At 25.7% G+C, this 27,447-nt stretch overlaps 1 protein-coding gene across 1 annotated transcript in view; it reads right to left on the reverse strand.

The window, feature by feature from the left end:
• Window positions 1-21,417, reverse strand: part of LOC117172640 (dihydrolipoyllysine-residue succinyltransferase component of 2-oxoglutarate dehydrogenase complex, mitochondrial) — a 30,351-nt gene extending 8,934 nt beyond the window's left edge. The window contains exons 1-8 of the mRNA XM_033360749.1: window positions 21,223-21,417; window positions 15,824-15,848; window positions 15,703-15,754; window positions 15,509-15,582; window positions 15,316-15,446; window positions 12,378-12,701; window positions 4,674-4,849; window positions 998-1,448 (exon numbers count right to left, since the gene is read on the reverse strand). Of these exons, the coding sequence (XP_033216640.1) occupies window positions 998-1,448; window positions 4,674-4,849; window positions 12,378-12,701; window positions 15,316-15,446; window positions 15,509-15,582; window positions 15,703-15,754; window positions 15,824-15,848; window positions 21,223-21,297 (1,308 nt within the window). The 5' untranslated portion in view covers window positions 21,298-21,417. The remainder of the gene's footprint in view (window positions 1-997; window positions 1,449-4,673; window positions 4,850-12,377; window positions 12,702-15,315; window positions 15,447-15,508; window positions 15,583-15,702; window positions 15,755-15,823; window positions 15,849-21,222) is intronic.
• Between the last annotated feature and the right edge of the window lie 6,030 nt (window positions 21,418-27,447).

Raw genomic sequence — 27,447 nt, forward strand, 5'->3', positions numbered from 1 at the left:
TATTATTAAATTAGATTAAATAAAGATAATCTGGAAAAATCTACGACTGTAGATAAAGATACAAAATTACGTGAATTTTCAACGAAATAGTTGAATTTACAATTAAAAAATACCAATGTTTCTTAAAATTATTGAATTTTTAACTAGAAAAAATCAATTTCCAGCTGAAAATAGAATAGTTGAGTTTTCAGTTGAAAATATTGATTTTCAACAAAAAAAAAACGGATTTTCAAATAAAAAGATTAATTTTCTACCAAAAAATAAAAATTGTCAACCAAACGTATGAATTTTTAACGAAATTGTTAAATTTTTAATTAAAGAAGACAAATTTTCAATCAAATAGTTGAAAAAAAATAATTTTCAACATAAATTGAAATAGTAACATTTCCAGATAAAAAAAATTAATTATAAACCAAACATAAGAGTTTTCAACTAAAGCAATGAATCTTCAACTGAAATAGTTGAATTTTCAAATAAAACAATTAATTTGTATACTAAAAAATATACATTGTCACCAAAACCTAAATAATTAAATGTTAGGTTAAAAAAATTCACGTTTAGCTAGATTAATTTTAAACTAGAATTCTGAATCTTTATCTAGAGACATTGTATTTTTCGCCATAAATAATAATTTTTAACCAAGAACATTAATTCCAACCTAAAAAGACAAATTTTCAACTAAAAAAGATAATTTCTCAAAAAAAAAATTGAATAACTAAATTTTTAGTCAAAAATTGAATGTTCAACCAAAGAGATGAATTTTCAACGGAATAGCTGAAATCACAATTAAAAAAACACCAATGCTTCTTGAAATTGTTGAATTTCTAACTATAAAAAATCAATTTTCATGTAAAAATAGAATAATTGAATTTTCATTAAAAAAAAATTAATTGAATTTTCGTTAAAAAAAATTAATTTTCCCTTTCTTTAAAAGTTACATTTCCGGTTTCCCGGCCAAGTCGCCACTCTGCCTGCTATTGAAATTCAAGAAAATCACCTGTCCTTTCACAGCCACTGGTCGCTCGAAGACTCCGTGCATTCCTAGAATAGCGCTCTGCGGCGGATTAATTATGGGAGTTCCCATGAGGGATCCAAAGACTCCACCATTGCTTATTGTGAAGGTACCTCCGTCCATGTCCTCGACGGAGATTTTCCCTTTCCGGGCCTTGTCACCAATTGCTGCGAGGGCAATTTCAATTTCAGCGAAATTCTTGTTTTCCACGCTGCGAAGAACGGGGACAACAAGGCCCTTGGGGGTGGCAACGGCGACACTGACGTCGACGTAGTCCCTGTAGACGATTTCTCCACCGTCGATCACGGCGTTAACCACCGGCTGGTCCTTCAGAGCGTATGCACTCGCTGCTATAAAAGCACTCATAAAGCCCATCTTCAGGCCGTATTTCTTCATGAAAGCCTCCTGGTTTGCTTTCCGAAACTCCATTATGCGACTGTAAAAAGAAATTTACAAATCGTGTTTATACGAGGGTGTCCTGACGATTTTTTGAAACAAAATTCAAGGTCTTTTCTCAGTTTTCTAGGTCAAGAAATCAAGTTTTGCCAGGTCTCCTTTTTTTCCACATGAAATAGGCAAATAATCGTTTGCTATACATTTGAATGATGAAAATTTTCATTTTTTTATTGGCCAACAATTTCTAAAGAAAGCAAAATCATAAATAAAGAAATTCTTAATGTTTTGCAAACTTAAGGCAGTATTCTACTTTGAAACGCTCAAAAAGAAAGTTATTTTTGTGTAATTTTGCAGAGATTATTGATAATGAACTAGGATTTCTGATATAAATGCAAAAATAACAAAATGGTGAAGAAAAAACAAACAGAAAACGAAAAAAGGGGGTTTATCTTCACAGTTTTTTTCAAAGAAAATGTAGTAAAATTTTTTTTTAATAATCCTAGTTCAGCCGGTTGCTCAAGTCATACTGAATCTACAACTGGTTACTTTTTTGTTTCGGTCCACCCATTCTCGAGATTTTTACAAGAGCGCGGACTTATATACTTTTTGAGGAGTTGACTTTGACTGACGTTTTTATGTGTAAAAAGTGTATAAAATAAACCAAAAAACTTTTTTTAATGTATTGCAAGAGTGTGTTTATTAAGCCTAACAAACTCTGTATTGATATCATTATCAATAATCTCAGAAAAATTTCACAGAAATAACTTTCTTTTTGAGCGTTTCAAAATAGAATACTGCCTTAAGTTGTCTTTTTGAATTTTTTGAGAATATTATTGAATCTTTATAAAGACTTTGAAATGCTTGAATTTTTGAAATCTTTGTGAAATTTGTAGAAACTTTTTAAATCATTGTGAATTCGTTGCAATCTTTTGAAACATTTAAAACCTTTGTGAAATCTTTTAAAATAAATGAAAATGATTGAAATCTTTGAATTCTTTGTGAAATTTTTTGAAATATTTGTGAAATCTTTGTCTGAGAAAACTTTTGTGTTCCTTTGAAATCATTCAAATCTTTAAAACGATTTTAAATTCTTAAAATCCTTAAAAATTCTTTGAACTATTTGTAAAATCATTCCTTAAACTTTTGTATTTATGTGAAATCACTAGAATATTTGAAACTTTTGTGAAATATTTTGAAATTTTATATACAAAAAATGTGAACTTGTTTTAACCTTGGAAATGTTTTGTATTCTGTCCTAATATACGCTTTTGAAATCTTTTGTATCCGTTTAAAATCCTTGAAATATTGGAAATATTTGTGAAATCTTTGAAACCCTTGAATTCTTTCTGAAATTTTTTGAAATATTTATGAAATCTTTGAAATATTTGTGAAATTTTTCCTAAATCTTTGCCTTAGGAGACTTTTTTGTTCTTTTGAAAATTTTTTAATTCTTGAAATCCTTCAAAATTCTTTCAAATATTTGTGAAATCTTTCCTTAAACTTTTGTATTTATGTGAAATCACTGGAATATTTGAAACTTGTAAAATACTTTGTAATTTTATATGAAATGTTACCTCGTTTAAAATTTTGGAAATGTTTCGTATTCAATTTTTAAAAGTAGGACTTTTAACAAAATAGTTGAATCATCAACCAAAATGATAATTTTGCAAAAATTAACATTAATTTTCGGCTAAAAGCGAAGAATTTTTAACAAAATACATTAATTTTCCACAAAATTTTCTACCAAGTAGTTAATTTTTGTCGAATAAATAGTTGAACTTTAACTAAATAGTTAAACATTCTACCAAAATAGTTAATTTTTCAAACAAAACAAAAATTTCAAACAAAAATGGAATGGATTCACTTGCAACAAAAGAAGCGAATTTTCTAAAAGGAAATTAAATAAAAAATACGAATAATTAACAAAATAGATGAAACGACAGCCAATACGATGAATTATCACCCAAAAAAAAAGATTAATTTCTACCCAAAATAAAGAATTTTTAACAAATACATGAATTTTCTACAAAACAATTGTATTTTCAGCTAAAAAATTAATTTGAAACAACAACAAAATAATTTTCTGCTCGTTAAATTGTACCAAAAAAGACGAATTTTTAACAAAATAGTTTAGTCTACAGCTAATAAGATATATTTTTTAAAGAGAAGAATTATTTTCTATTGAAAAAGACGAATTTTCAACAAAATAGGCATGAATTTTACACAAAAAGATGTATTTTCAAAAAATAAGATTAACTTTTTACTCAAGAAGACGAATTTTCAACATTATAGATGAGTTTTCTGCAATGACTTCTTAACAAAAAAGTTAATTTTCTACCAAGTAGATAATTTTTTAAATCAATAACTTAATTTAAAGCATATAGTTGAATTTTTTGGCCAAAAAACACGGTGTATACAAACATTTGAATTTTCAAACAAAAAATACGTATTTTCTATCAAACATTTGAATTTTCACGCCGAAAATAAGAATTTTTAATAAAAAGATTAATTTTCAACTATATACTGTAATTTTATATTAAATTCTTAAATTTACAAGATAATAAGACATTTTTTTCTACATTTGGTTAAAAATGACTTTTTTTTATGAAAATTCAACTCTCTTAACAAAAAAAAAATTTATCTTGAAATTTCAAATATCTTATTGAAAATACATCTTTATTTGTTGAAAATTCCACTATTTAGTTATAAATTCAACTATTTGAAAAAAAATCTAATAATTTTTGGAAAATTGATCTATTTTGTTAAAAATTCATCCTTTTGGATTTAAAATTCATACTTTATAGTGTAAAAGTCACTTTTCTTGCTGAAAACTAACTTTTTTTGTTAAAAATTAAACTGTCTTCGAAAAAATGCGCCCTTTTGGCTTGGAAATTGTACTATTTCTTAAATCTTAAATATTCGTTTCGGAAACTCGTCTCTTTTTCTGTAAAGTTCATCTATTCGGTTAAAAATTAATTTTCGTTGCTGACAATTTATCTTTTTGTGTTGAAAATTTCATCCCTTTGGGTAGAAAACCTTTTTTTAGTTGAAAATTCAACTATTTTGTTGAAAATGTAATATGTTTCGGCTTGAAATCTTATGAATTAAACTTTTTTCGTATCGAATTCAATGTATTGTCTGAATTAATTTTATTTAAAATAATTTACAAACGTAAAATCCGTGTGGGGAGGGGGGGGGGCGTCAAAAATAAAATAATAAACTGACCATTGATCTAACAATAACATTTGTGAGTAATATAAATTACCTCATGTCAATTTCGTTGAAAGTCGTGAGCATCGCGTTCGTATTTTGGGCATCCTTCAGTCTTTCGGCGATACGAATACGCATCCTGTTCATTTTTACGCGCTGTTCTGTTCTCGTGCCGATTATCTCACGAGTGTAATCTGTTGGGGGTAGCTGAACTCTCGCTCCTTCCAGAGACTTGAAAAAAGACAACAAAATCCCATGAAAAACAATAAATTTAACAAAAATGTTGTATAAGCAACATTATTTTGAATTTTCCGAATTTGTAACTAAAAGTTTTCAACCAAGTAGTTAAATTTTTATCCAAAACCATAAATTTTCAGCTCAAAAATAACGTTAAAAAAAACGAATTATCAACCAGTTCAATCCAAGGAAAAAAGACGAATTTTTAACAAAGAAGATTAATTTTCTCTACAAGTGCACGACTTTTCAATAAAACAATATATTTTTCGTTGAAAAATAACTTTTTCAGGTTGAAAGTGAACTACTTTCTTATACGTTAATTTTTTTTGAGGGGGTGAGGATTCATAATTTTAGTTTAAAGTGTGTTTTTTAATGAAAAATTAATTTTTGTATTGAAAGTTAAACTTTTTTGTTAAAAACTCAACTGACTGTTTAGAAATTAACTTTGTTTTTTGCAAAAATTCATATTCTAGGCTTGAAAATTAAAAAATTTGATAGAAAACATCCTTTTTTAATTGAAAATTAATTCTCTTAAATGAAAATTTAACAACTCCATTTTTGGTTAAAAACTAATTTTTTTATTTTATATATTTATTTAAAATTTATCTAATTATCAAATAAAAATTACAAAGCAAAAATATATTATCTAAAAATTAATGAAATAAAATTTGGACTAGCGTCACATCCATCGTTGAAATTATTTAGATGGAAGTACATGTAATTTGTTAAATATTTTTCTTTCTGGTAGAAAATTAATCTTCCTGGTTAAAAATTCAACTATTTGATTAAACATGTATGTGCTTTGATAAACTTTCGTCTTTTCTGACACAAAATTAATCTTCTTGCATGAAAATTCAATAATTTGGTTAAAAATATATGTATTTTGTTAAAAATTCATCTTTTTTGGTAGAAAATTAATTTTCTGTGTTAAAAATTCATCTTTTTGGTTGAAATTTCAACTATTTGGTACAAAATTCAACTGTTTTCTGAAAAATTATTTTTTTATTGAACATTAATTCTATTAAATGAAAATTTATTTAACTACTAAATTTTTGGTTAAAAATTGATTTTTTAGCATAAAAATTCAAGCATTTAGTTAAAAAATTTAGAAAGCGGAAAAACGTAAATTAAAAAAAAAATAACATTTGGACCAGCATCGCATCCATTGTTAAAACGGCCCCTAATCAGCAATTGAGTGTAAAATTTTAGAGCCAAAAAGAAAATTTCTTTTAAAGGCAGTTTAATTATTAACAAAAAATTTGCTTTTCAACTAAGAAAGATACATTTTCAATCTATAAGGATGAATTTTTAACAAAATAGTTTAATTTTCAAAAGATAATTAAATTTTTAATAAAATAGTTGAGTTTCTAACCAAACATTTTATCTATCAGCATACGAAGATGTATTTTTAATCAAATGGTACAAAAAGACAAATTTTTGAAAAGAAAGTTGAACTTTCATCAAAAAAGTTAATTTTCAACCAAAAAAGATAAGTTTTTAACAATATAGTTGAATTCTCAACAAAAATTTTTAACTTTCAATAAACAAGAATGAAGTTTTTAACGAAATAAATGAATTTTCACAAAAAAGTTTTTTTTCAATCAAAGGAGAAAAATTTTCAATCAAATAGTTATATTTTTAACTAGAAAAAAAATTATTTTCAACAGGAAGTAGAAGTTACATTTTCAGTCAAACACAAAAATAACTTTTAGCTTAACTGATGCATTTTCAACTAAAATTATGAATCCTCAACTGGAATAGTTGAATTTTAAACAAAAAAAAGGGTTTTTAACTAAAATAATAAATCTTTAACTAAAATAGTTGAACCTTCAACAAAATAAAAAAATGTACTAAACAAAATAAATTGTGAACACAAATTTAAATAATTAGGTTTTAAGTTCAGAAAATCAATGTTCAACCAAAAAAGACGAATTTTCAACAAATAAAGGTCATTTTTCAAACAAAAATTTAATAATTAAATTTTCAGTTAAAAAAAATGAATTTTTGACTAAAATTAAATTAAGAAAAAAATTATTATTTTGAAGCTAAAAATTTTTTAGTTTTTTTTATAAAATAGCTCATTTTTAACCAATGAAATGAATTTTCATTTAAAATGATGAATATTCAGAAATAAAATTAATTTTTAACAAAAGAGTTTTATTTCTCAACCATCTTTACATTTTAAATCTTTATAGAATTTTTACGAAAAATTAGAAAAAAATTCTAGAAATCTTTTGTATTTACTTGAAATCATTAAAATATTTGAAATCTTTTAATATTTTGGCAAAATCTTTGAAATTCTTAAAATCTTTGTGATATACTTTTAAATCTTTATGAACTATTAGAAAAATAGTTGTGAAATCTTTTTTATTTACTTGAAATCATTAAAATATTTGAAAATTTTAATATTTTGGGAAAAACTTTGAAATTCTTGAAGTCTTTATGAAATCTTTTGAAATCTCCTAAACAAATTTAAAAACGTTGAAAATCATTCAAATGTTTTGAAATCTGATGAACTCCTTTTTTGAAATTCTTGAATTTCAAATCTTTATGAAATTTTCATGAAATCTTTTCTATTCATTTGAAATTATTAAAATGCTTGAAATCTTTGTTAAATCTTTAGAAATCTTTTTAAATTTTGGTAAAAATCTTTGAAATTCTTGAAATCTTTCGAAATATTTATGAAATATTAAAAAAATATTTGTGATTTCTTTCTTTATTCTTTGTTTCTGAAATCTTTTGTGCTCGTTTGAAATAATTGATATCTCCAATTTGTTTAAACTTTTTGAGATTGTTTAAAATCTATGAAATTACGTTATAATATACCCTTTTTGAAATCACTGAAATTGTCTGAAATCTCCCGAAATCTTGATGAATTCTTTGGAATCTTTGTAAAAAAATTTTAAATCTTCTGAACAAATTTAAAATTGTTTGAAATCTTTTAAATGTTTTGAAATCTTCGAAATCCGATGAAATAAAATTCTTTTTGAAATTTTTGAATTTGCAATCTTTATGAAATTTTTATGAAATCTTCGTGCAATCTTTTCTATTTACTTGAAATCATAAAAATGTTGAAATGAAATCTTTGTTAAATCTTTTGAAATCTTTTAAAATTTTATTGAAATATTTCTGCAATCTTTTCTATTTACTTGAAATCATAAAAATGTTGAAATGAAATCTTTGTTAAATCTTTTGAAATCATTTAAAATTTTAGTGAAATATTTGTGCAATCTTTTCTATTTACTAGAAATCATAAAAATGTTGAAATGAAATCTTTGTTAAATCTTTTGAAATCTTTTAAAATTTTAGTGAAATCTTTGAAATCCTTGAAATCTTTGTGAAATCTTTCAAATATTTGTAAATCTTTATGAAATATTAGAAAAATATTTGTGAATTCTTTCTTTGTTCTTTGTTTGTGAAAGATTTTGTGCTTGATTGAAATAATTAAAATCTCAAATCTATTGAAACCTTTTGAGATTGTTTAAAACTTTTGAAATGGGGTGCAATATAACCGTTTTGAAATCACTGAAATTCTTGAAATATTTTGAAATCTTTATGAATTCTTTGAAATCTTTGTGAAAAATTTTGAAATAATCTGAACAAATTTAAGGTTGTTTGAAATCTTTTAAATGTTTTGAAATCTTTGAAATCCGATGAAAGAAAATCCTTTTTGAAATTTTTGAATTTGAAATCTCCATGAAATTTTTATGAAATATTTGTGCAATCTTTTCTATTTACTTGAAACCATAACAATATTTGAAATCTTTGTTAAATATTTTGAAATCTTTCAAAATAAAACCTTTTGAGATCTTTTAAAATCTTTGAAATTAGGTTCTAATACATCATTTTTTAAAACACTGAAATCTTTTGAAAACTTTATGAATTCTTTGAAATCTTTGTGAAATATTTTGAAATCGTTTAAAATCTTTACAATTTTTCAAAACTTTGACATCTGGTGTACTTGTACCTATTTTAAAATACTTAAAATCCTTGAAATCTTTGTTAAACCTTTTAAAATTTTTGTAAAATTTTTGAAATGTTTCGAAATACTTTGCAATATTTATGGAATATTTGTGAAATCTTTCTTTATTCGTTGTTTATAAAACCTTTTCTGCTCGTTTGAAATCATTGAATTCTCAAATTTATTGAAATGCTTTTGAATTCTTTGAAATATTTGTGAGATATTTTGAAATCTTCTAAAACCTCTTGAGATCATTTAAGATCTTTGAAATGTTTTGAAATCTTTGACATCTGTTTTACTGTAGCCTTTTTAAAATATTAAAAATCCTTAAAATCTTTGAAATCTTATCCACATGCTTTTCTCAAATACTTGAATCCTTTTTAAGTCTTTGAAATCCGTTTGAAATTTTTAAAATCCAGATTTTCAAGGTTTAAAAAAAATTCAAGGAGAATTCCAGGGTTTTAAGGTCGCTTGACACCCTAGGCAACAGAATTGCTACAAGAATCTGGTTACAAAATTCCATGACTTTTCCAGGTATAATTTTGAAAAAGTTTTAAGTCTATTTTTATAAATTCAGCTAATTAAATTAAACTACAAGAAATTAGAATGCAACAATAATGGTTTATAAATAAGTTTTTCTGAATTCAAAATAATTTTCAATAATATTTTTATCAAAGTGAAAAAAATTCTGAAATTATAACCATATTATTTGTGTTTTTATTACTTTAAGAACAATTATAGTCGAACTATTTATGCAAAGATTGGGATTACATTTGAAAATAATATTAATCTAAGAAAACTCTGAACTTTTTAATAAAATTAAAATAAAACATCTCAAGTTTTCTTTTCCAATTTTCAAATATAAAATTCGCCATACTTCCAACTTAAATTTCCCTAACAATTGTTTTATTATGAATAATAATTAACTGATTAAATTATTATATCTAATTCTAAGAGATATACAACAAATAAATAAAATACAATTTTTACAATCTATTGATATAAATGCAAAGAATTTTTATCCTTAAATTGCGAAAGCTTTTTCAAAACTTTTCTATTAAAAATTAAAAACTAATTTTTATTTTTTTTTAATTTACATTTTGACCGGTAAAAATAACAAGAAATTATTTTTTTTATTTTAAGCTAATTTGTAGCGTTAATTTAATTTTTTTAAATTGTAATACAAAATGTTAATTAAACAATTTAAGCAGTTTTGACTTTGAAACATTCAATGTAGTTTAAAGTAGTATCATATTAATACATTATTCTTATTTAAAAGCCCTAATACAATTTCAATTCCTTTGAATATTAAGTGATCAATTTTTCAAGTTTTTAATTTGTTCTATTTTCAAAATTTTATTCTGAAATAATTTAATTTACAAATTCTCAAATTGAAAAAAAGCTCGTTGAACGCTTAAAATTTATTTTTGACCACTTATTTTAATTAATGAAAGTATTTTTCAAGTTATTTAGTATTATTCAGCCAGTTATTAATGGCAGGAATAGGCAAAATTAGTTCAAAATTAATTTAATTAATATTATCCGTAATGCCAAACGGTTTTATGCATAGCATAATTATAGCTTCGTATCTTTTTAAATGTAAGAGTGATAGTAATTGAAAAAAACCGTTAAAATCTTATTTTCTAGCTGCGGGAACTTATGATAGGTTTCAATCGTAACTTAGAGAAAACAAATTTAAAGTATTTTTTAACTCAAGAAACCAAATTAAACTTATAATTATACCAATATTTATAATAGAATTATAAAGTAATTTTGTAAAAAATAAATTGGAAAAAAGCATGGTGAAACAAACAATATATTTTTTTAATACATATAGTTATTTAAAAAAAATAGTGCTAAACTGTATAAGCACCATCGATTAATTAAACAATAAAATAATACTGAAAAGATAAAAATTCATTTCTTGAATTTGTCTCTAAAGTACGAAACAGTTAAATTTTAACTGAAAAAAGATTAATTTTCCAAGAAAGAGTTAAATTTTGAACTAAAAAATATCAGTTTTCAATCAAAAATGAAATAGTTAAATTTTCATTTAAAATAGTTTTTCTCCAGAAAAAGCAAATTTTCAACAAAATGCATACATTTTTAACGAAATAATTAAATTTTTACTGAAAAATAACAATTTTCAACCAAATAGTTTAATTTAAAACTGAAAAAGATCCGTTTTTAACCATAAATTCTTATATTTTCAGTATAAAAACATTAATTTTCAACAAAATAGTTATAATTTCCATCAAAGTGATAAATTTTCATTATTTGCAACCTTAAATGATGAATCTTTAACAGAAATAGACGAATTTTAAACCAAAAAGATGATTTTTCAACTGAAATTATAGAATATTAAACTGGATTAGTTAAATTTTTTAATAAAACGATAAATTTACAAATAAAATTATGAATATTTGATTGGAATATTTGAATTTTCAACGAAAACTATGAATGTTGAAAAACGAAGATTAATTTTCTATATAAAAAAACGATTTTCCACAAAATAGTTCAATTTCGAACTAAAAACTGAAATTTTCAAACAAATAGTTTAATTTTTAATTAAAAAGGATCAAATTTCAACCAAAAATGGAATAGTTACATTTTCAGTTTAAAAAAATTAAACTGGTGAATTTTTAACTAAAATGAGGAATCGTCAACTGGAATAGTTAAATTTCAAACAAAAAAGATGAATTTTCAACTTAAATTATGGAATATTAAACTGAAATAGTTACATTTTTAACCCAAAATGATAAATTTAGAAATACAATTATGAATATTTAGATTTTCAACGAAAACTATGACTCTTTAACTGAAATAGTTGCATTTTTAACCAAGAAAACTAATTTCTACCAAAAAAGATGATTTTTCTAACTAAAAAAATTTTTTTTTCAAACAAAAATTGAATAAATTTTCATTAAAAAAAATAATTTTAAGCTAAATAGATGAATTTTTAACTAACGTGATGGAATATCCAACTTGAATAATTACGTTTTCAGTTAAAAAATAAAAATAAATAATTAGCAACAAAATAATTGAAGTTTTAACAGTAATAATTAAATTCTTAGTAAAAAATTAACTTTCAGCCAAGGAAAAGACGAACTTTTAACAAAATAGCTCAGTTTTCTAGCAGATAAATGAATATTCAGATCAAATAATAAATCTTAAAAAAAATTTTTTTTAACAAAAGAGTTTAACTTTTAATCAATTAATAAACTGTAAATTTCCAACAAAATACATGCAGTTTCTACTTTCTATTTCAAACAGAATAAAAAACGAGTTTTCACCAAAATAGTTCAATACAGTAATAGAAAGCTACTTTTACAAATTAAAAATCATTGCTAGTGAATTTTACATTGCGGTAAAAAAAAAAATTAAGCAAGCTCGCGAAAAAATTCCTGCTTAGTACAAATACTTCCAATAAAATACTTTGTATTTCAAGCTCTGTCAAGTTATAACAGAAAAAAGGGTTCTCCGAGTGCTTTCAACTGGGATTTTTTTCAGAGGACTACACCAATGATTGTATAATAATTAAAAAAAAAATGCTTTTTCTACCTGTGCGTGTTTGATAGCAGCGACTGGCATCGATGCCGCAGGTGCCTGTGGGGGTGGAGGACGAGCAGCAGGTGGAGGCGGAGGAATCGCAGCTCCCGAAGAAGGTGGAGGTGGAGGAGGTGGTGGAGGTGGTGGAGCAGCCGCGGGTTTTGGGGGCGCAGCAGCAGGTGGTGGTGGAATTTTTTCAGCAGCTGCTGGCGATGCTCCCCCTGTTGCCCCAATGTCTACCGTACACAGTTTTTGTCCCGGTTTTACGGTGTCTCCGTCCTTGACGAAGAGTTCCTTCAGGATTCCGGATCCGGGAGCACTTACTGGGACAGAGGTCTGCGAAAAATTTGGATTCAGAATCGCTTGGCCTCCTCTTAACTCTCAGGTTTGTACATTTTAATTGAAGAAAAAAAATCTTGGTAATTTCCGGGTGATTAAAAAATCCGAACTTTTGAATGGGAAATTCTATCCTTTGAAGTAATCAAAACTAAACTAGAAATTGAAGCACTGAAAAAAAAATTAAAACAAAAAATGTCCCTCTTTTGATTCAGAAAAAAATCGAAAATAGAAATTTCCTCCCTGTTAACTTAACAAAAATTTTAAAAATAAAAGACTACCCAAATTTCTTCCCTTCAATTCCATAAAAATGTTTAAAAAAAGGAATTCAATAAAGAAATAAATTACTAAAACTTTATCCCTAGCAACTATGAAAGTGTATAAAATAAAAAATTTCCCTTTTCCAACTCAGAAAAAATTGAAAACCAAAGTTTCCTAGCTTCCAACCGAATAAATGAGTTAAAACTGAAAATTTTCCTCTTTCAATTAAGAAAAAATGGGCAAAAAATTCTTCCATTCAGCGTCCAATTCAGAAAATAAATTAATTAAACCTCGTCTCTTCCAACTCTATAAAAATGTTAAAAATAAAAAATGTCCTTCTTCCAATTCGAAAAAAAATTGAAAATCAAAATTTCCTTCCTTCCTACTGAATAAAAACGTTAAAAATAAAAAATTACCCTCTTTCATTTGAGAAAAAATTTTAAATACAATATTCTTCCCTTTAACTTTAATGAAAAGGCTGAAAAGAAAAATGGCCTCAAATTCAGAAAAAATATATAACCGAAACTTCGTCCCATCAATCTCTATAAAAATGTTATAAATAAAAGATTTCCCTCTTATAATTTAGAAAAATAAAAATTTCCTCGCTTCCAAAGGAATAAAAATTTTAAATACAGAAAAATACAAAAAATTAATAAACGAAACTTCTTTCCTTCCAAATTTAAGAATATCGTAAAAATAAACAAATTTCCCTCTTCCATTAAAAAAAATTAAAAACCAAAATGGGTTCTCTTCCAAATTAATAAAAACTGTTAGAAATAAAAAATTTCCCTCTTCCATTACAGAAAAAAAACATTTTTTACAAAATTTTTTCCTTCAAGTCAATAAAAATGCTGAGAAGAAAAAACTGCCTCTTCCAATTCGGAAAAAATAAATAATTAACCAAAATTCCGTGACTTCCAATTTTTCCAATTCAGAAAAAATAAAAATAAACAAAACTTCGACCCTTCCAACTAAATAAAAATGTTAAAAATTACCCTCTAACAATTTAGAAAAAAAATGCAAAATCACACATTCTTCATTCAACTGAATAAAAATGCTAAAGAAAAAAATTGCCTCATCCAATTTAGAAAAAATGAATAACCAAAGCTTTATCCCTTCTTGAAAACTTTCCTTACAGCTCAATTAAACTGAAAAAAATATAAAAATTTTCTCTTTCAACTTAAAATTAGAAAAAATTGAGAACTTTCCTTCCAATTTAAGAAAATGTTAAAAATACCAAATTAGTCTCCTCCAATTCCAAAAAATGTCCACCAATTTAGAAAAAAAAATATAAATTTTGTTTCTTTCAACTCTATAAAATTCTTAAAAATAAAAAAAATTTCCCTTTTACAATACAGAAAAAGTTGAACCAAATCAAGATAAATTTTTAAAATAAACAGATTTTCCTCGACCCACCCAATTTTATGTGTAAAAAAACTTGGAAAAAAATATTTCCGCTCCCAATTTAGAAAGAAATTTGAAAACCACAAAATTGTTTTCCTTCCTATTAAAAAAAAGAAAACTACAATACTGCTTTCCTTTCAAATCAATAAAAATATAAAAAGAAAAACAAATGGCGACCAATTCAGAAAAAAACGTTATCCCTTCTAACTACAAAAAAAAATCTTAAAAATAAAAAAATTTCTCTATTCCAAATCAGAAAAAATTGAGACAAAATTTCCTCTTTTCCACCTAAATAAAAATATATAAAATCAAAAAATGTACCTCTTCGCCTTGTAAAATCAATTATTGTTCCATTTTTGATAATCGGACTACAGTATTAAAAAAATAAATTAATAATTTTGATTCACAGTTGCTTAACTCGAAACCTTTGTTACCAAAAAATTTAAATGAAATGAAAATTATGAAAATTCAAAATTTACCTCTTCTAATTAGGAAAGAAAATTTCAAATAAGAAAATAAAATATATAAAAATGCTAAAAATAAAAATAGCATCCTCCAATTTAGGAAAAAATAAATAAACGAAACTTCGTAACTTCAAAATCTTTCAAATAAAAAAAGTTTCCCTCTACCCATTGAAAAAAAAATTGAAAGCCAAAATTTCCTCTTTTCCACCTCAATAAAAATGTTTAAAGTAGACAAATGTACCTCTTCGCCTTGCAAAATAAATTATTTTGCCATTTTTAATAGTCGGGCTACGAAATTTAAAAAATCAATTTTATCATTCTTTAAACTAAAAATGAAAGCTTAAAAATAAGGGCCTAAAATCGAAAATTAAAAAAAAAAAAAAAGATGTCAGAAATTCCCGGTCCAGTATTCACCCTGATTTTTCGATTTTATCTGCAAAAAAAGGGGGTTTTAAAATATTTTGTTAAAGAGAGTATTAGTTTACCTTGTCGGTCTCAATTTCACAAAGGACTTCATCTTCCTTGACCTGATCGCCAGGTTTTTTATCCCACCTTACATCTCCCTCGGTTACACTTTCCGCTCCAAAAGGAGGGACGACTATTTCCTTTATTTCCCCTGTAAAAAATGGATTTAGAATTCGATTTCTTGAGATTTTTTCAAATAAATTTCTATCTTACATAGCGCATTTGACGAACGGAAGGTCCTCGTTTGTTGAATTTTCCAGCCCTGAATGGGATTTGATTTCGTGTGCCTGTTGAAAAAAGAAGAGAAAAATTTAATTAATATGATTATTTTCTATTTTTGGTTTGAAATATTTGCTGTTCTTTTAAAAATGGTTTATTATTTTTGTTCGTTTTTCTGAAGAACTTACAGATGAGTTTTTGGGTCGAGAATACATCTTGTTCTAATAAATAATACTCGTCCTGGAAAATCGTTTTGAATTATAAAACTGAAGGAGTTAATTTTTCACAAATTAAGATTTAGAATCTTACCTTCGTAATGGAAGGACCTCACCGCCTAAAAAAGGAAAAAAATGTTCATTGTTATATAGTTTTAAAATCTCCTCCAGTCTTGATTTCAGACTGTGTTTTTAATTTAAGTTAATTTGGCATTTTTTACGATATCTGGAGTCTTCTACTTGTTATAAGATGCAAAAAGACGAGAGAAATGTTTGTAGTCGATGTTTAGTAAATGTGTGCCAAAGATAAGTATTAATTAGTTCAGTTGGATTGCGCTAGATAAAGCTTGTGAAATATGTTTTCAATCAAAACGTAACAAGAATATAAAATTAAACCAATAGCCTAAATAGTTTTTAATATATAAAATTACAAAGAAAGAAAATTACAGAAATCATAAATATACAAAGAAAGTGGCATGGAATTAAAAAAAAACGTCCAAAAAAAGTTGCATCAAACTTTTAAAGATAACAAAAAAAAGCAGTATCAGAGAGTGAATGACTGAAATAACCTAATTTGTTTAAGCATGTAGAGCACATAATTTTAATTGATTTTTAAATATTCCTTACACAATCGAAATAAATTTTTAAGTTAAAACAATTTTCTAGCAATGGTCAATTGAACCTTTTAAACTTGAAATTATTTAACAATTATGGCTTTAAAGTTCTGAATTTATAATTTGAATATGGAATTATTCATTTTTTTAGGAATTCAGACTTCACAGACCAAAATGCTCTCGAAAAAGGGTGTTTTTTCATGAAAATAGTGAAATAATAGGGGATTAGATTATTTAAAATAAAATTAATATAGATATGATATTAAATTAAATACGAGACGTTTTAAATTCCTAAGATTTTAAGACGAAATATTTTGCCTTATCAACAAATTAGTTAAAATTTCCACCAGAAGACGAAGTTTTAACAAAATAGTTGAGGTTTTAAGTTAAAAAGTTAATTAATTTTGAAAACAGTTGACTTTTAAAAGCATGAAAAAAGAATTTTTTAAAAAAGGAAGACGAATTTTCAATCGAATAATTGAATTAAAAAAATTAATTGACGTTTTAGCCAAACAAAATAATTAAACACTCAACCAGATGGTCGAATTTTTAAACGAAAAAGGTAAAACTTCAACCAAATTGTTGAATTTCCAAGATGAAAGACAATTTTTTTATAAGACAGTTGAATTTTTCAACCAACAAAGATGAATTTTAAATCCACTAGGATGAATTTTCGATTCAAAAAGAAGGCTTTTAAAGAAGTTTAATTTTTTTTACCGAAAAAAGATAAATTTTCAACAGAATAATTGAATTGCCTAAAAGAAATTTGTCAAAGCTTTTGAAAGTTCCTTGAGTTTTAAAAAAACCCTAAAATTTATTAAATCATTTGGAATCCCTTAAAATTATTGAAATCAATCTCAAATTTCTTGGAATCTTTTAAAATACCTTGAAATATGTCGAATCCTTTTAAATCAATTTCAAATTTTTTGGAATATTTTAAAACACCTTAAAATATTTCAAATCCTTTGAAATCCCATTCAATTACTGAAATAAATTTAAAATTCCTCAGAATATTAAAAAAAATCCTAAGATATTTAAAAACCTTTAAAATTACTTGAAATCCCTGGAAAATTCATACAGTTCTTGAAAATTCCTGGGAATTAAAAAATATATTCTAAAATATTTCAAATCCTTTGAAATGACTTGAAATTACTGAAATCTATAAAAAATTCTTGGAATATTTTTAAATTCCCTAAAATATTTTAAATCCTTTGGAATCCCTTCAAACTTTATAAAACTCTTGAGAATTTTTTGGAATTTTGAAGATAATCATGACATTTCTAAAAGATATTTAAAATCTTTTTGGTATTTCTTCAAATTTTTTAATAACCCTAAAATCTTTTAAAATTCTTTGAAATCCCTTCAAATTATTCAAATTTATTTAAAATTCATTGGAATATTTTTAAATATCAGAAATATTTTAATATCCCTTCAATTTATTTAAGTCATTTGAATCCTATTAAAGACTCCTTGGAATCTTTCGAAATTTCCTAAAATATTTGAAATCTTTTGATATCCTTGAAAATCATTATCGTAATTTATTAGAAATTCCTTGAAATACTTTTTAGAATTTTCTAAAATATATAAAATCTTTAAAGCTATTAAAATTAAATTTAAATTAAAAGCTATCTTTAAAACTATTTAAAGCTCTCGAAAATTCCTTGGAATTTAAAAAAATACCCGGAAATCCATAAAATTCTTTCGAAATCTCTTAAAAATGCCTCATAATCTTTTTTTAAAATACCCTGAATTACTTCAAATACTTTGAAATTCCCTTTAAACTTTATAAAGTCCTTGAAAATTTATTCGAATTTTAAAAAATACATAGGATATTTTAAATCCTTTGAAACCCCTTCAAATTATTGAAATACATTAAAATTTATATATTCAATTTATATCTATATAAAAAATCTATATAAATAAAATTAATTTATATATTTAAAATCAATTAAAATAAAAAATTAAAATCTATTATTGTAAAATAACATAAACTATTTCAAATCGTTCGAAATCCCTTGAAACTTTATAAAGATCTTGAAAATTCCTTTGAATTTTTTAAATAAACCTAAATTTTTTTAATCGTTTCACAATTTTTTTTAATTCCTTGCATTTTTGAAAAATACTCTAAAATATTAAAAATATTTTTGAATGGCTTAAAATGACTGAAATATATGAAAAATTCCTTGGAATCTTTTAAAGTTTCCTAAAATATATAAAATATTTTGAAATCCCTCAAAACTATGTACATCTTTTGAAAGTACCTTGGAATAAAAAAAATACACTCAAAACTCAAAAACTCTGAAATTCCTTGAAAGTTTATAAAGATCTTGAAAATTCGTTGGAATGTTTAAAGTAACCCAATGAAAATGAATTAAAAATTCCGTAGAATATTTTTAAAAAATCCCAAGTTATTTAAAAACCTTTAACATTTTTTGAAATCCCTGGAAAATTCATAAAGTTCTTGAAAATTCCTGTTAATTTTTTAAAATATTCTAAAATATTTCAAATCCTTTGAAATGACTTGAAATTACTGAAATCTATAAAAAAATTCTTGGAATATTTTTAAATTCCCAAAAATATTTTAAATCCTTTGGAATCCCTTTAAACTTTATAAAACTCTTGAGAATCTTTTGCTATTTCTTTAAATTTTTTAATAACCCTAAAATCTTTTAAAATCCTTTGAAATCCCTTCAAATTATTAAAATCTTTTATAAATTCATTGGAATATTTTTAAATATCAAAAATCTTTTAATATCCCTTCGAATTATTGAAATCACTTGAAACCTATTAAAAACTCCTTGGAATCTTTCGAAATTGCCTAAAATATTTCAAATATTTTTATATCCCTTAAAATGATTATCGTAATTTATTAGAAAATCCTTGTAAAACTTGAAATGATTGAAATCTATTAAAAATGTCTTGGAATCTTTTAGAATTTTCTAAAATGTATAAAATCTTTTGAAATCCCTCGAAACTATTTAAAGCTCTCGAAAATTCCTTGGAATTAAAAAAAATACCCTAAAATATTTTAAATTCTTTTGAAATCTCTTAAAAATGCCGCATAATCGTTTTTTTTAAATACCCTGAATTACTTCAAATACTTTGAATTCCCTTCAAACTTTATAAAGTCCTTGAAAATTTATTAGAATTTCAAAAAATACCTAAGATATTTTAAATCCTTTGAAATCCCTTCAAATTATTGAAATACATTAAAATTTATATATTAAATTAATATCTACATAAAAAATCTATATAATTATGTAAAAATCAAATTAATTTATATATTTAAAATCGTTTAAAATTAAAAATTAAAATCTATTATTGTAAAATAACATAAACTATTTCAAATCGTTTGAAATCCCTTGAAACTTTATAAAGCTCTTGAAAATTCCTTTGAATTTTTAAAATGAACCTAAATTTTTTTAAACGTTTGAAATTTATTAAAAATTCCTTGCATTTATTAAAAAAACTCTAAAATATAAAAAATATTTTTGAATCGCTTAAAATAACTGAAATATATTAAAAATTCCTTGGAAACTTTAAAAATATTCTAAAATATATCAAATCTTTTGAAATCCTTCAAAACGATATAAATCTCTTAAAAGGACCTTGGAATTAAACAAAAATACACTCAAGACTTTAGAATTCTTTTGAAATCCCTTAAAACATTTGAAATCTCTTTAAAATACTTTGGACTATTTTAAATTATCATAAACTATGTATTTCAAATCGTCTGAAATCCCTTGAAACTTTATACAGCTCTTGAAAATTCGTTGGAATTTTTAAAATAACCCAATGAAAATGGATTAAAAATTCCTTTAAATAATAATTATAATAATAATATTTAATCCATTTTTGCCCTATTTTGTTAATAGTTTCGTAAAAACTAATTTTTTCTATATAAATAGATTTGGAAATTACTTTTTATTATTTTAATGACTATTTAATGAAATAATAAAACCACACTAATTATTATTTATTACAAAGATATAACATAAAGTCCAATAAAATAAAAAATAAAGTATTTAAAATTTTTTGAAATTTGATAAAACTCTTGAAAATTCCTTGGAATTATTAAAAATACTTCAAAATATTTCAAACTCTTTGGAATTACTTAAAATGATTGAAATCTATTAAAGATTTCTTGGAGCTTTACAAAATACCCTTTTAAATAAATTCTATTATAAATTATATAATCAAAATATAAGCAAAGATATCAAAGTATCTCGAACAATGAAATTTTTAGTTCCAAAGTATAAAAAATACCCCAAAAAAATACAAAACAAATACGATTTACCTAAACCCGAAAAGTCTGTCATTCTAGTTCTGTTGTCTGAAAAGGTTAAAAATACTTTTGACGAGTGACTAATGCACGAACTACTCTGCAATTTGAAAAATACAGACCGAATACAAATGCCCATACTGCGAAGAACTCAACCCTATATAACTATATTTCCCAGGCAAAGCAAAATCATAAATAATAATAAAATTACCCAGATAAGGTTCTTTTATTCTCATCTGTCAAAAGTCAGGGGATGGGGGGCACTGGCGGCAAACTATTACGAGAATAGAGGACAGCAGAGGGGGTCTTCCCTCGTGGTTTGTGGGTGTGAAATCTGAAATCCGGGTGACTTAACCTGACAGGCAAGATGCAAATTGGGTGAAGGTGGGTGTTGGTTACATAACTGGAAGGTGAAAACGACGTCAGAGTTGTAATAACCTCTTCGCCGGTGAAAAGTTTAATTTAAGATAAACGGGTCGAAGGCAGCCCGGGTCTTGAGGTCGTGAAACACTTTGTCAGTTTCTGTCGCTAGGTATTCCAGAAGAAGGTTTTCTCGGACCGACAGGGGTTTTTAGGTTGCAAATGGGAAATTCTTACCTTGGACTGAGAGACGGAAAACCGTGATAGGGCACGCGGCGCAAGGCGCGAACAGTTAGACAACATCGCGGCCATCCTCGGGCTGAAATTTTAGCCCTTCTCGTGACAGTGGAAAAGCAGTACAGGGCCGTCCGTGTAAAACTCAGGTGGACCGGTGGGATTGATGAACGAGTGCTCGTCCGAGAGCAACTGTCGTATCTCTGCTGTCGCTCACCAGGTGGCCAAGAGTTTCATACACATGCTGAGAGATGGCGCTGACTAGTTAGATCGATGTGCGCATGCGCGAACTTTTGGCGAGATATTTCAAAAGAGTTACCGAATTGAGGGAGGGAGAGTTTTACGCAAAAAACGATGGTGTTACAGTTTGGGATGAAGTGGGTGGGGGGGGGGGGTCAAGTGTAAGTAACGGTAGAAACTTAGATAACGTTTAGTACGTTTCTTGAACATAAATTTGGAGAAAGTTTGCAACTTTTGCGAAAGATATATCTTTAGAATATCGTAAAGACATCGTCAGATCATACGACGTTTTTACGATATCGTAAAGATACCGTAATGACACGGACGTAGGATGTCGTCAAATTGTCGTAAAGATGTCGTAACGATGTCGTAAATACATCGCTGAATGTTGTGTCCAACAGGAGTTCAATCAAAATTTAGTAAGTTGAAAAATTACTTTTTGTTACGCATGCATTAAATATATTCTTTTCGAGGCATTTATAGCGTGCGCTTGCGCTCAATGAGGAAAATTAATTTCTCTAGCTATTACCAAAGATATAATATCTTTGCAGCTGCTAAGAATGAGGAAATGAGAGCCGGGGAGTAGAAGTTGTTGAGGGATGGGAAAGCGAACGATAATGAGGAATGAGGAAGTCTTGGAAATAGGGGAAATTATACGAGGAAAAAGTAGTGGGATTAAGGAGTAATGAGTAGGGAGCATAGTGTGAGTGAAGGCTAATGGGGGAGGAGAAACAGCGGAAACTATGGGAGGAAAAGGTAGGGAAAGCGAGGGGATTGAAGTACGGGAGTAAGGGGTAAGGAGTGAAAGGGTTAGGGGAATTAAGGGATGGGAAGTCAGGACAGTGAGGGGAAATCGGGTAGAGGAATTTATGGGAGGAAATTAGGGGAAGTGAGGGACGTTCCAATGCGGAAAATGTGGAAGGAGAGTGAGGGAAAATGAGGAAATAGGTTGCGGGAAGTGTGGGAAATAAGGGGCGGGTGAGTAAGGGGAATTCGAGGAGTAGGGGTAGGGAAAATTAAGGGGAGTGTGGGAAGGGGTCATAGGGGGATTTAGAGGAAATTATAGGAAGATAAAGTATTTAGATTCATGGGAAATGAGGCAAGGGGAATTTATGGGAGGAAAAAGTTGGGGAACTGAGAACAGTTGAAGTAGTGAAAATGTAAGAGCGGAAGTAGAACACTGAGGGGAAATACGATATTTATGAGTAGGGAAATTAAAGAACAAATTGGGGAAGTGTTGGGAAATTATGGAAAGGAATTTAGGAAGAGTGAGTGTCGTGAAATTAGTGACAACGAGGGGAAATAATAGGACGGGAAGTGAGGGCGATTAAGAAAGGGAAAGTATTGCTGGGGAAAGGAAGTAGGGGAAGGGGATTTCCACCTGGGGAAGCGAGAAGGATGGGACGTAGTAGTGGAAGAAGTTGGCCGGGGTGGGGTGAAGTGTGAAGTGAGGGGATGGGTAGTATGGGAACTGGAGGTTTGAGCGACTCAATGAACGTCTTAACAGGATACGAACCCCTTTTTTGGTAACGATATTGGTAACGATGTTACTTTTGTAAATAAGTAACAAATTGTTAACTAGTTAAATTTTTTGTAGGAACAGCAACTACAATAATCTTTAATTTTTAAGTTAGTTTAAACATTAGTCCACAAGTCTTTTTTATGACAACCAATAAATTTATCACTTTTGTAACTATTTTTTTGCGAGAGCAACACAAATCAAGTCAATTCCAAAGAATTCAATTAAAAAACATATAATTCAGAATGAATTAATATAAATTTAGCGTTAATTTCAAATTAATTGAAATACGTTGAAAAAATATCTAAAATATTTCTCTGATTTCAGTAAAATTGGAAAGAGTTTAGAAAAATGCGAGAGATTCTACAAAATTCCTCAGAATATGAATGAATGTAATTGAAAAAAAAAATTAATAAAAAAATGTCTATTGTCATTAAGTACAGAATTTAGAGCGAATTCAAAAGAATAAAAGTGAATTGAAAGCATATTTTTTGTAAACTGATGAATTAAATAAAATTCAAGTTAGTTTAGAGAAATTTAAGGGAAATATGAAAAATTCGATAAAATTCCTAAAAAATTCAGAATCAATTGAAAGAAATTCAAAGGAATTTGACAAATTAATTAAATTTGTTGGATTTGGAGAGAATGATAAAAATGCGAGGAAATTCAAAGGAATTTGATAAAATGTCTAAGAATTCAATGTGAGTTTGAAACACTTCAGACTAAATATTTAAAAAATCATCAAAATTTACAAGAATATAATTTAAAACAAACTTTTTAAGAAAAGAACGTCAATCGAATTGAGTAAAATGGGAGTGAACAGAATTCAGATTAAATTCGAGAGAATTTAAGTAAACTGAAAACCATTTTTTTAACCCGAGGGATTAAATGAAATTTGAGCCAATTAAATTAAAATCTTGAGAAGATTTGAAAGAATTTAAAACAAAGTGAAGGTTTTTCAAATTTTATTTTTAAAAAACATTCTTTTCAGAAGTAGATTTTGAATCCAAATTGTTCAATGACGCAAATTTACAAAAAGTTAGAAAAATTCGAGTAAGTTTGAGAGATATTTAGAGGCTTTAAAAATATGCGAAAATTATTTAAAACTTGAAAAGGTTTTAATAAATCTAAAACAAATTCTAGATTTTTAAAGATTGCGAACATAAAGTTTAGAAGATTCTTAAGAATTTTGAAATCTTTTCAGAGAACAAAAAATGTTTCTGGGAAAATTCTAAGTGATTTTTTTACAAATAATAATTTTCAGAGTATGATTATAGATTTTTTTAAAACATTTTAGTTTTTAAAGAAAATTTCAAAAAATTTCAAAAGATTTCTAAAAATATCGAATAAAATGTGGAAGATTTTAAAGCGAGTTTTTTATTTTAAAATATTCAAAAAAAATTGGCGAACAATTTCACCTTTTTGGTTCAAAGTGCAGTTATTTGATTGAAAATTTCTTTTCTGGTTGACTTCATCAAAAAATTGAACTATTTTGTTAAAAATACGTTTTTTTTGAGTTGAAAATTAATTTATTTCGATAAAGATTTACCTACACCTTTTTGTGGTATAAGACTTTGTTCGGATTGAAAATTCAACTATGCCCGGGGGAGCCCACCACGGTACTTTTTTGCGTAACGTTTTCTAAAAATACTCGTAAATGTTACGTTTTTATTGAATATTAAATAGAATAATGTAATATAATAACTATTAATGATATTAATTAACAATTTATATATTAGGTAGAATATAAATTTTTTGCCTTCTTTCACGTTCAAGAAGTATGAAGAAAAATAAATAAATATCTTATTTTTAACCAGTTTTATTTAATTATATTTAATATTTAAAGAATAGTTTTCAATCACTCGAGGGAGATAAGACAATGAATTTGCTAACTTTGCTCCAGTGAATAAAATTATATCATTAATAAATATTAATGATACCATTCTTGTGGATTTATTATAACATCTTCACCTACGTCAGAAGCTCTATATTTAATCCTATACGTATATACTTATAATTCACGAAAAAACCAGCTATGTTAAAAAGAACGTATGACTTTATTGTACTATTTTTAACAAGAAACGTATTCCATATTTTGACCAGTTTCGCCTGGATTTATCAAAAAGATGAAATTAAAAAAAATGTTGAATTTTTTAGCTAAAAATATGAATTCTCAACAAAATATTTGAATCTTCATCTAAAAAAGATTTAAATTTTAAATCAAACAGCTGCAATTTTAATCAAAATAGATAAAATTTTTACCAAAAGAGACATAAATTTTCAAACCAAAAAGACACATTTTCAACCAAATTGTTATTTTAAAGAATTTCAAATTCAATATTTAGAATTTTGAAAAAGATGAAAAAATAATTTTAAATATAAAGAGATTTCAACTAAATATAGATTCTTGAAAATTGGAAGCTTTTTAGCAATTTTTTAAAGATTTTTGAAAGGCTGAAAGAAAATAAAATTTGTTTTAAAATAGTTTGCAAAAAGTTTTACATTATTTTTTATTATACAAAATTCATTTCAAGAGAATATTTAATAAAATTTACAAAATTCCAAAATTTTTCAAAATTTTAAATAAAGAATCCCAAAGATTTTAAGGTAATGTTAGTCATTTTGCAGAATTTTAAGAAAAATTCAAAACATTTAAAAAGATTTATAGAAGACAACCAATTTAGACAACCGCCATAAAATGTTCTTATTTCAATAAGAACAAATATACAAATTTTCCTAAAAAAGAAAAGAAAAGAAATTTTTTTCTTTCATCGGACAAAATAAAAAAGAGATAAGAAAATAGTTTTCTTTTCTTTTTCAGGAAATTAGGAACATTTTATGGTGGTTATCTAAATTTGGACGTCGGATTTTTGGTTTTGTTTTCAGGAATTCTGCACATTAAAATAGAACTGGTTGTAAATTAATCTTTTTTGATTTAGGAATCACCCATTTTGTTGATCAGCTGTCTTTTTTGGATGATCTTAATTGCTTTTGATGAAAAATAAATGTTTTCGGATTAAAAAATCATCTGCTACATTTTTGGTGCTATTTTGATTTGACATATCTGAAATTTTCAAAAATCTTTTTGAATTTTCTCAAGAATATTAAGAAAATTATATATGTGTAACCGTAAAAAACAATATCTAAAAAACCTAAAAAATAAATTGTTATTTGAAATTGTTACATTGTATTCAAAAGTATGTTACCCCTCAAATAATGAATATATATTTTCTTAAATTGAGGAGCGCGATTGATGATGCTATTACTTTTTAAAAAACACCTAAGAAGAATTTTTTCGGCAACAGTATTTTTTTTACCGATACCGATAATTTTTTTCTCTAGCCCTAATAAATTTTATTATTTCTTTAATTCTGAAATCTTCAAAGTAAAATTTGATCAATTATGGTTTTTTTATAGGTAGTTCAAATTCTTCCAATTTTAACAAGTTACTTCGTTTTAATTTTGGAAATCTTCTCATTTCAATATATTAAATGGTAAATTTATTCAATATTTTAACATTTCTTCGGATTGAAAATAAATCTGATAGAAATATAAATTTATTATTTTTTTATGAAGAATCCTAATTTAAAAATATTTATTTTTCAACGCTTCAATTCTGCTAGTTGTTCAACATTTAACAAAATCATATCATCTAAACGAAAAAGTTTGTAAATAAAATTTTAAAAAAATCACTGCACAATAAAAATATGTTTGTCAAACCTTGTATGTAGCAATTAAGGACACTAAAATAGATTTTGGTGGTCTTGCCGTTTCAGCAAACACGCATGTTTCACATTTATGAAGAAAAAGCGTCATTACATGAGATATTCATCATACACCTTTTCCATATGGCAAATCAAAATTTTAAGAAAAAAGTTAATCTTCAACTAAATAGTTGAATTCTAAAACATAAAAGATGGATTCTCAACAAAAAATCTAATAGTTGATATTTGAAACCGAAAAAGACTTTTATTTAAATCAAAAACAGTTTAATACATTTTAAAAAGACAAATTTGAAATAAAATGGTTGAATTCTTAACCAAAAATATTAATTTTTTAACAGTTCTATTTTTAAATCAAAAAATATTAAATATTTTCTAACAGAAACGAATGTTATGCAACAAATTTTAAATATTTTAACCCAAGAATAAGAGCTATTGATAAAACATTCATTTACAACCTAATAGTTGAGTTTTCAACCAAATTTAGGAATTTTTTACTAAGAAGGTTAATTTTCGATAATTAAAATAAAATTTCAATTAAAATGATGATTTTTCAACATAAAAAATGACTTGTCAACAAAAGATTCCACTTCTGACACAGTAGTTGAATTTTCAAAAACAAAAAAAGAATTCTGAATTGAATAATAGTTGATATTTCAACCCAAAAAGATTTAAATTAAAAATTAAAAACATCTGAATTCGTAAGGAAATATTCAACTTTTTTCTTAATTGGAAATTTTCTTTTTC

Source organism: Belonocnema kinseyi, chromosome 5 (assembly GCF_010883055.1).
Source record: "Belonocnema kinseyi isolate 2016_QV_RU_SX_M_011 chromosome 5, B_treatae_v1, whole genome shotgun sequence".
Classification (NCBI taxonomy): Eukaryota; Metazoa; Arthropoda; class Insecta; order Hymenoptera; family Cynipidae; genus Belonocnema; species Belonocnema kinseyi.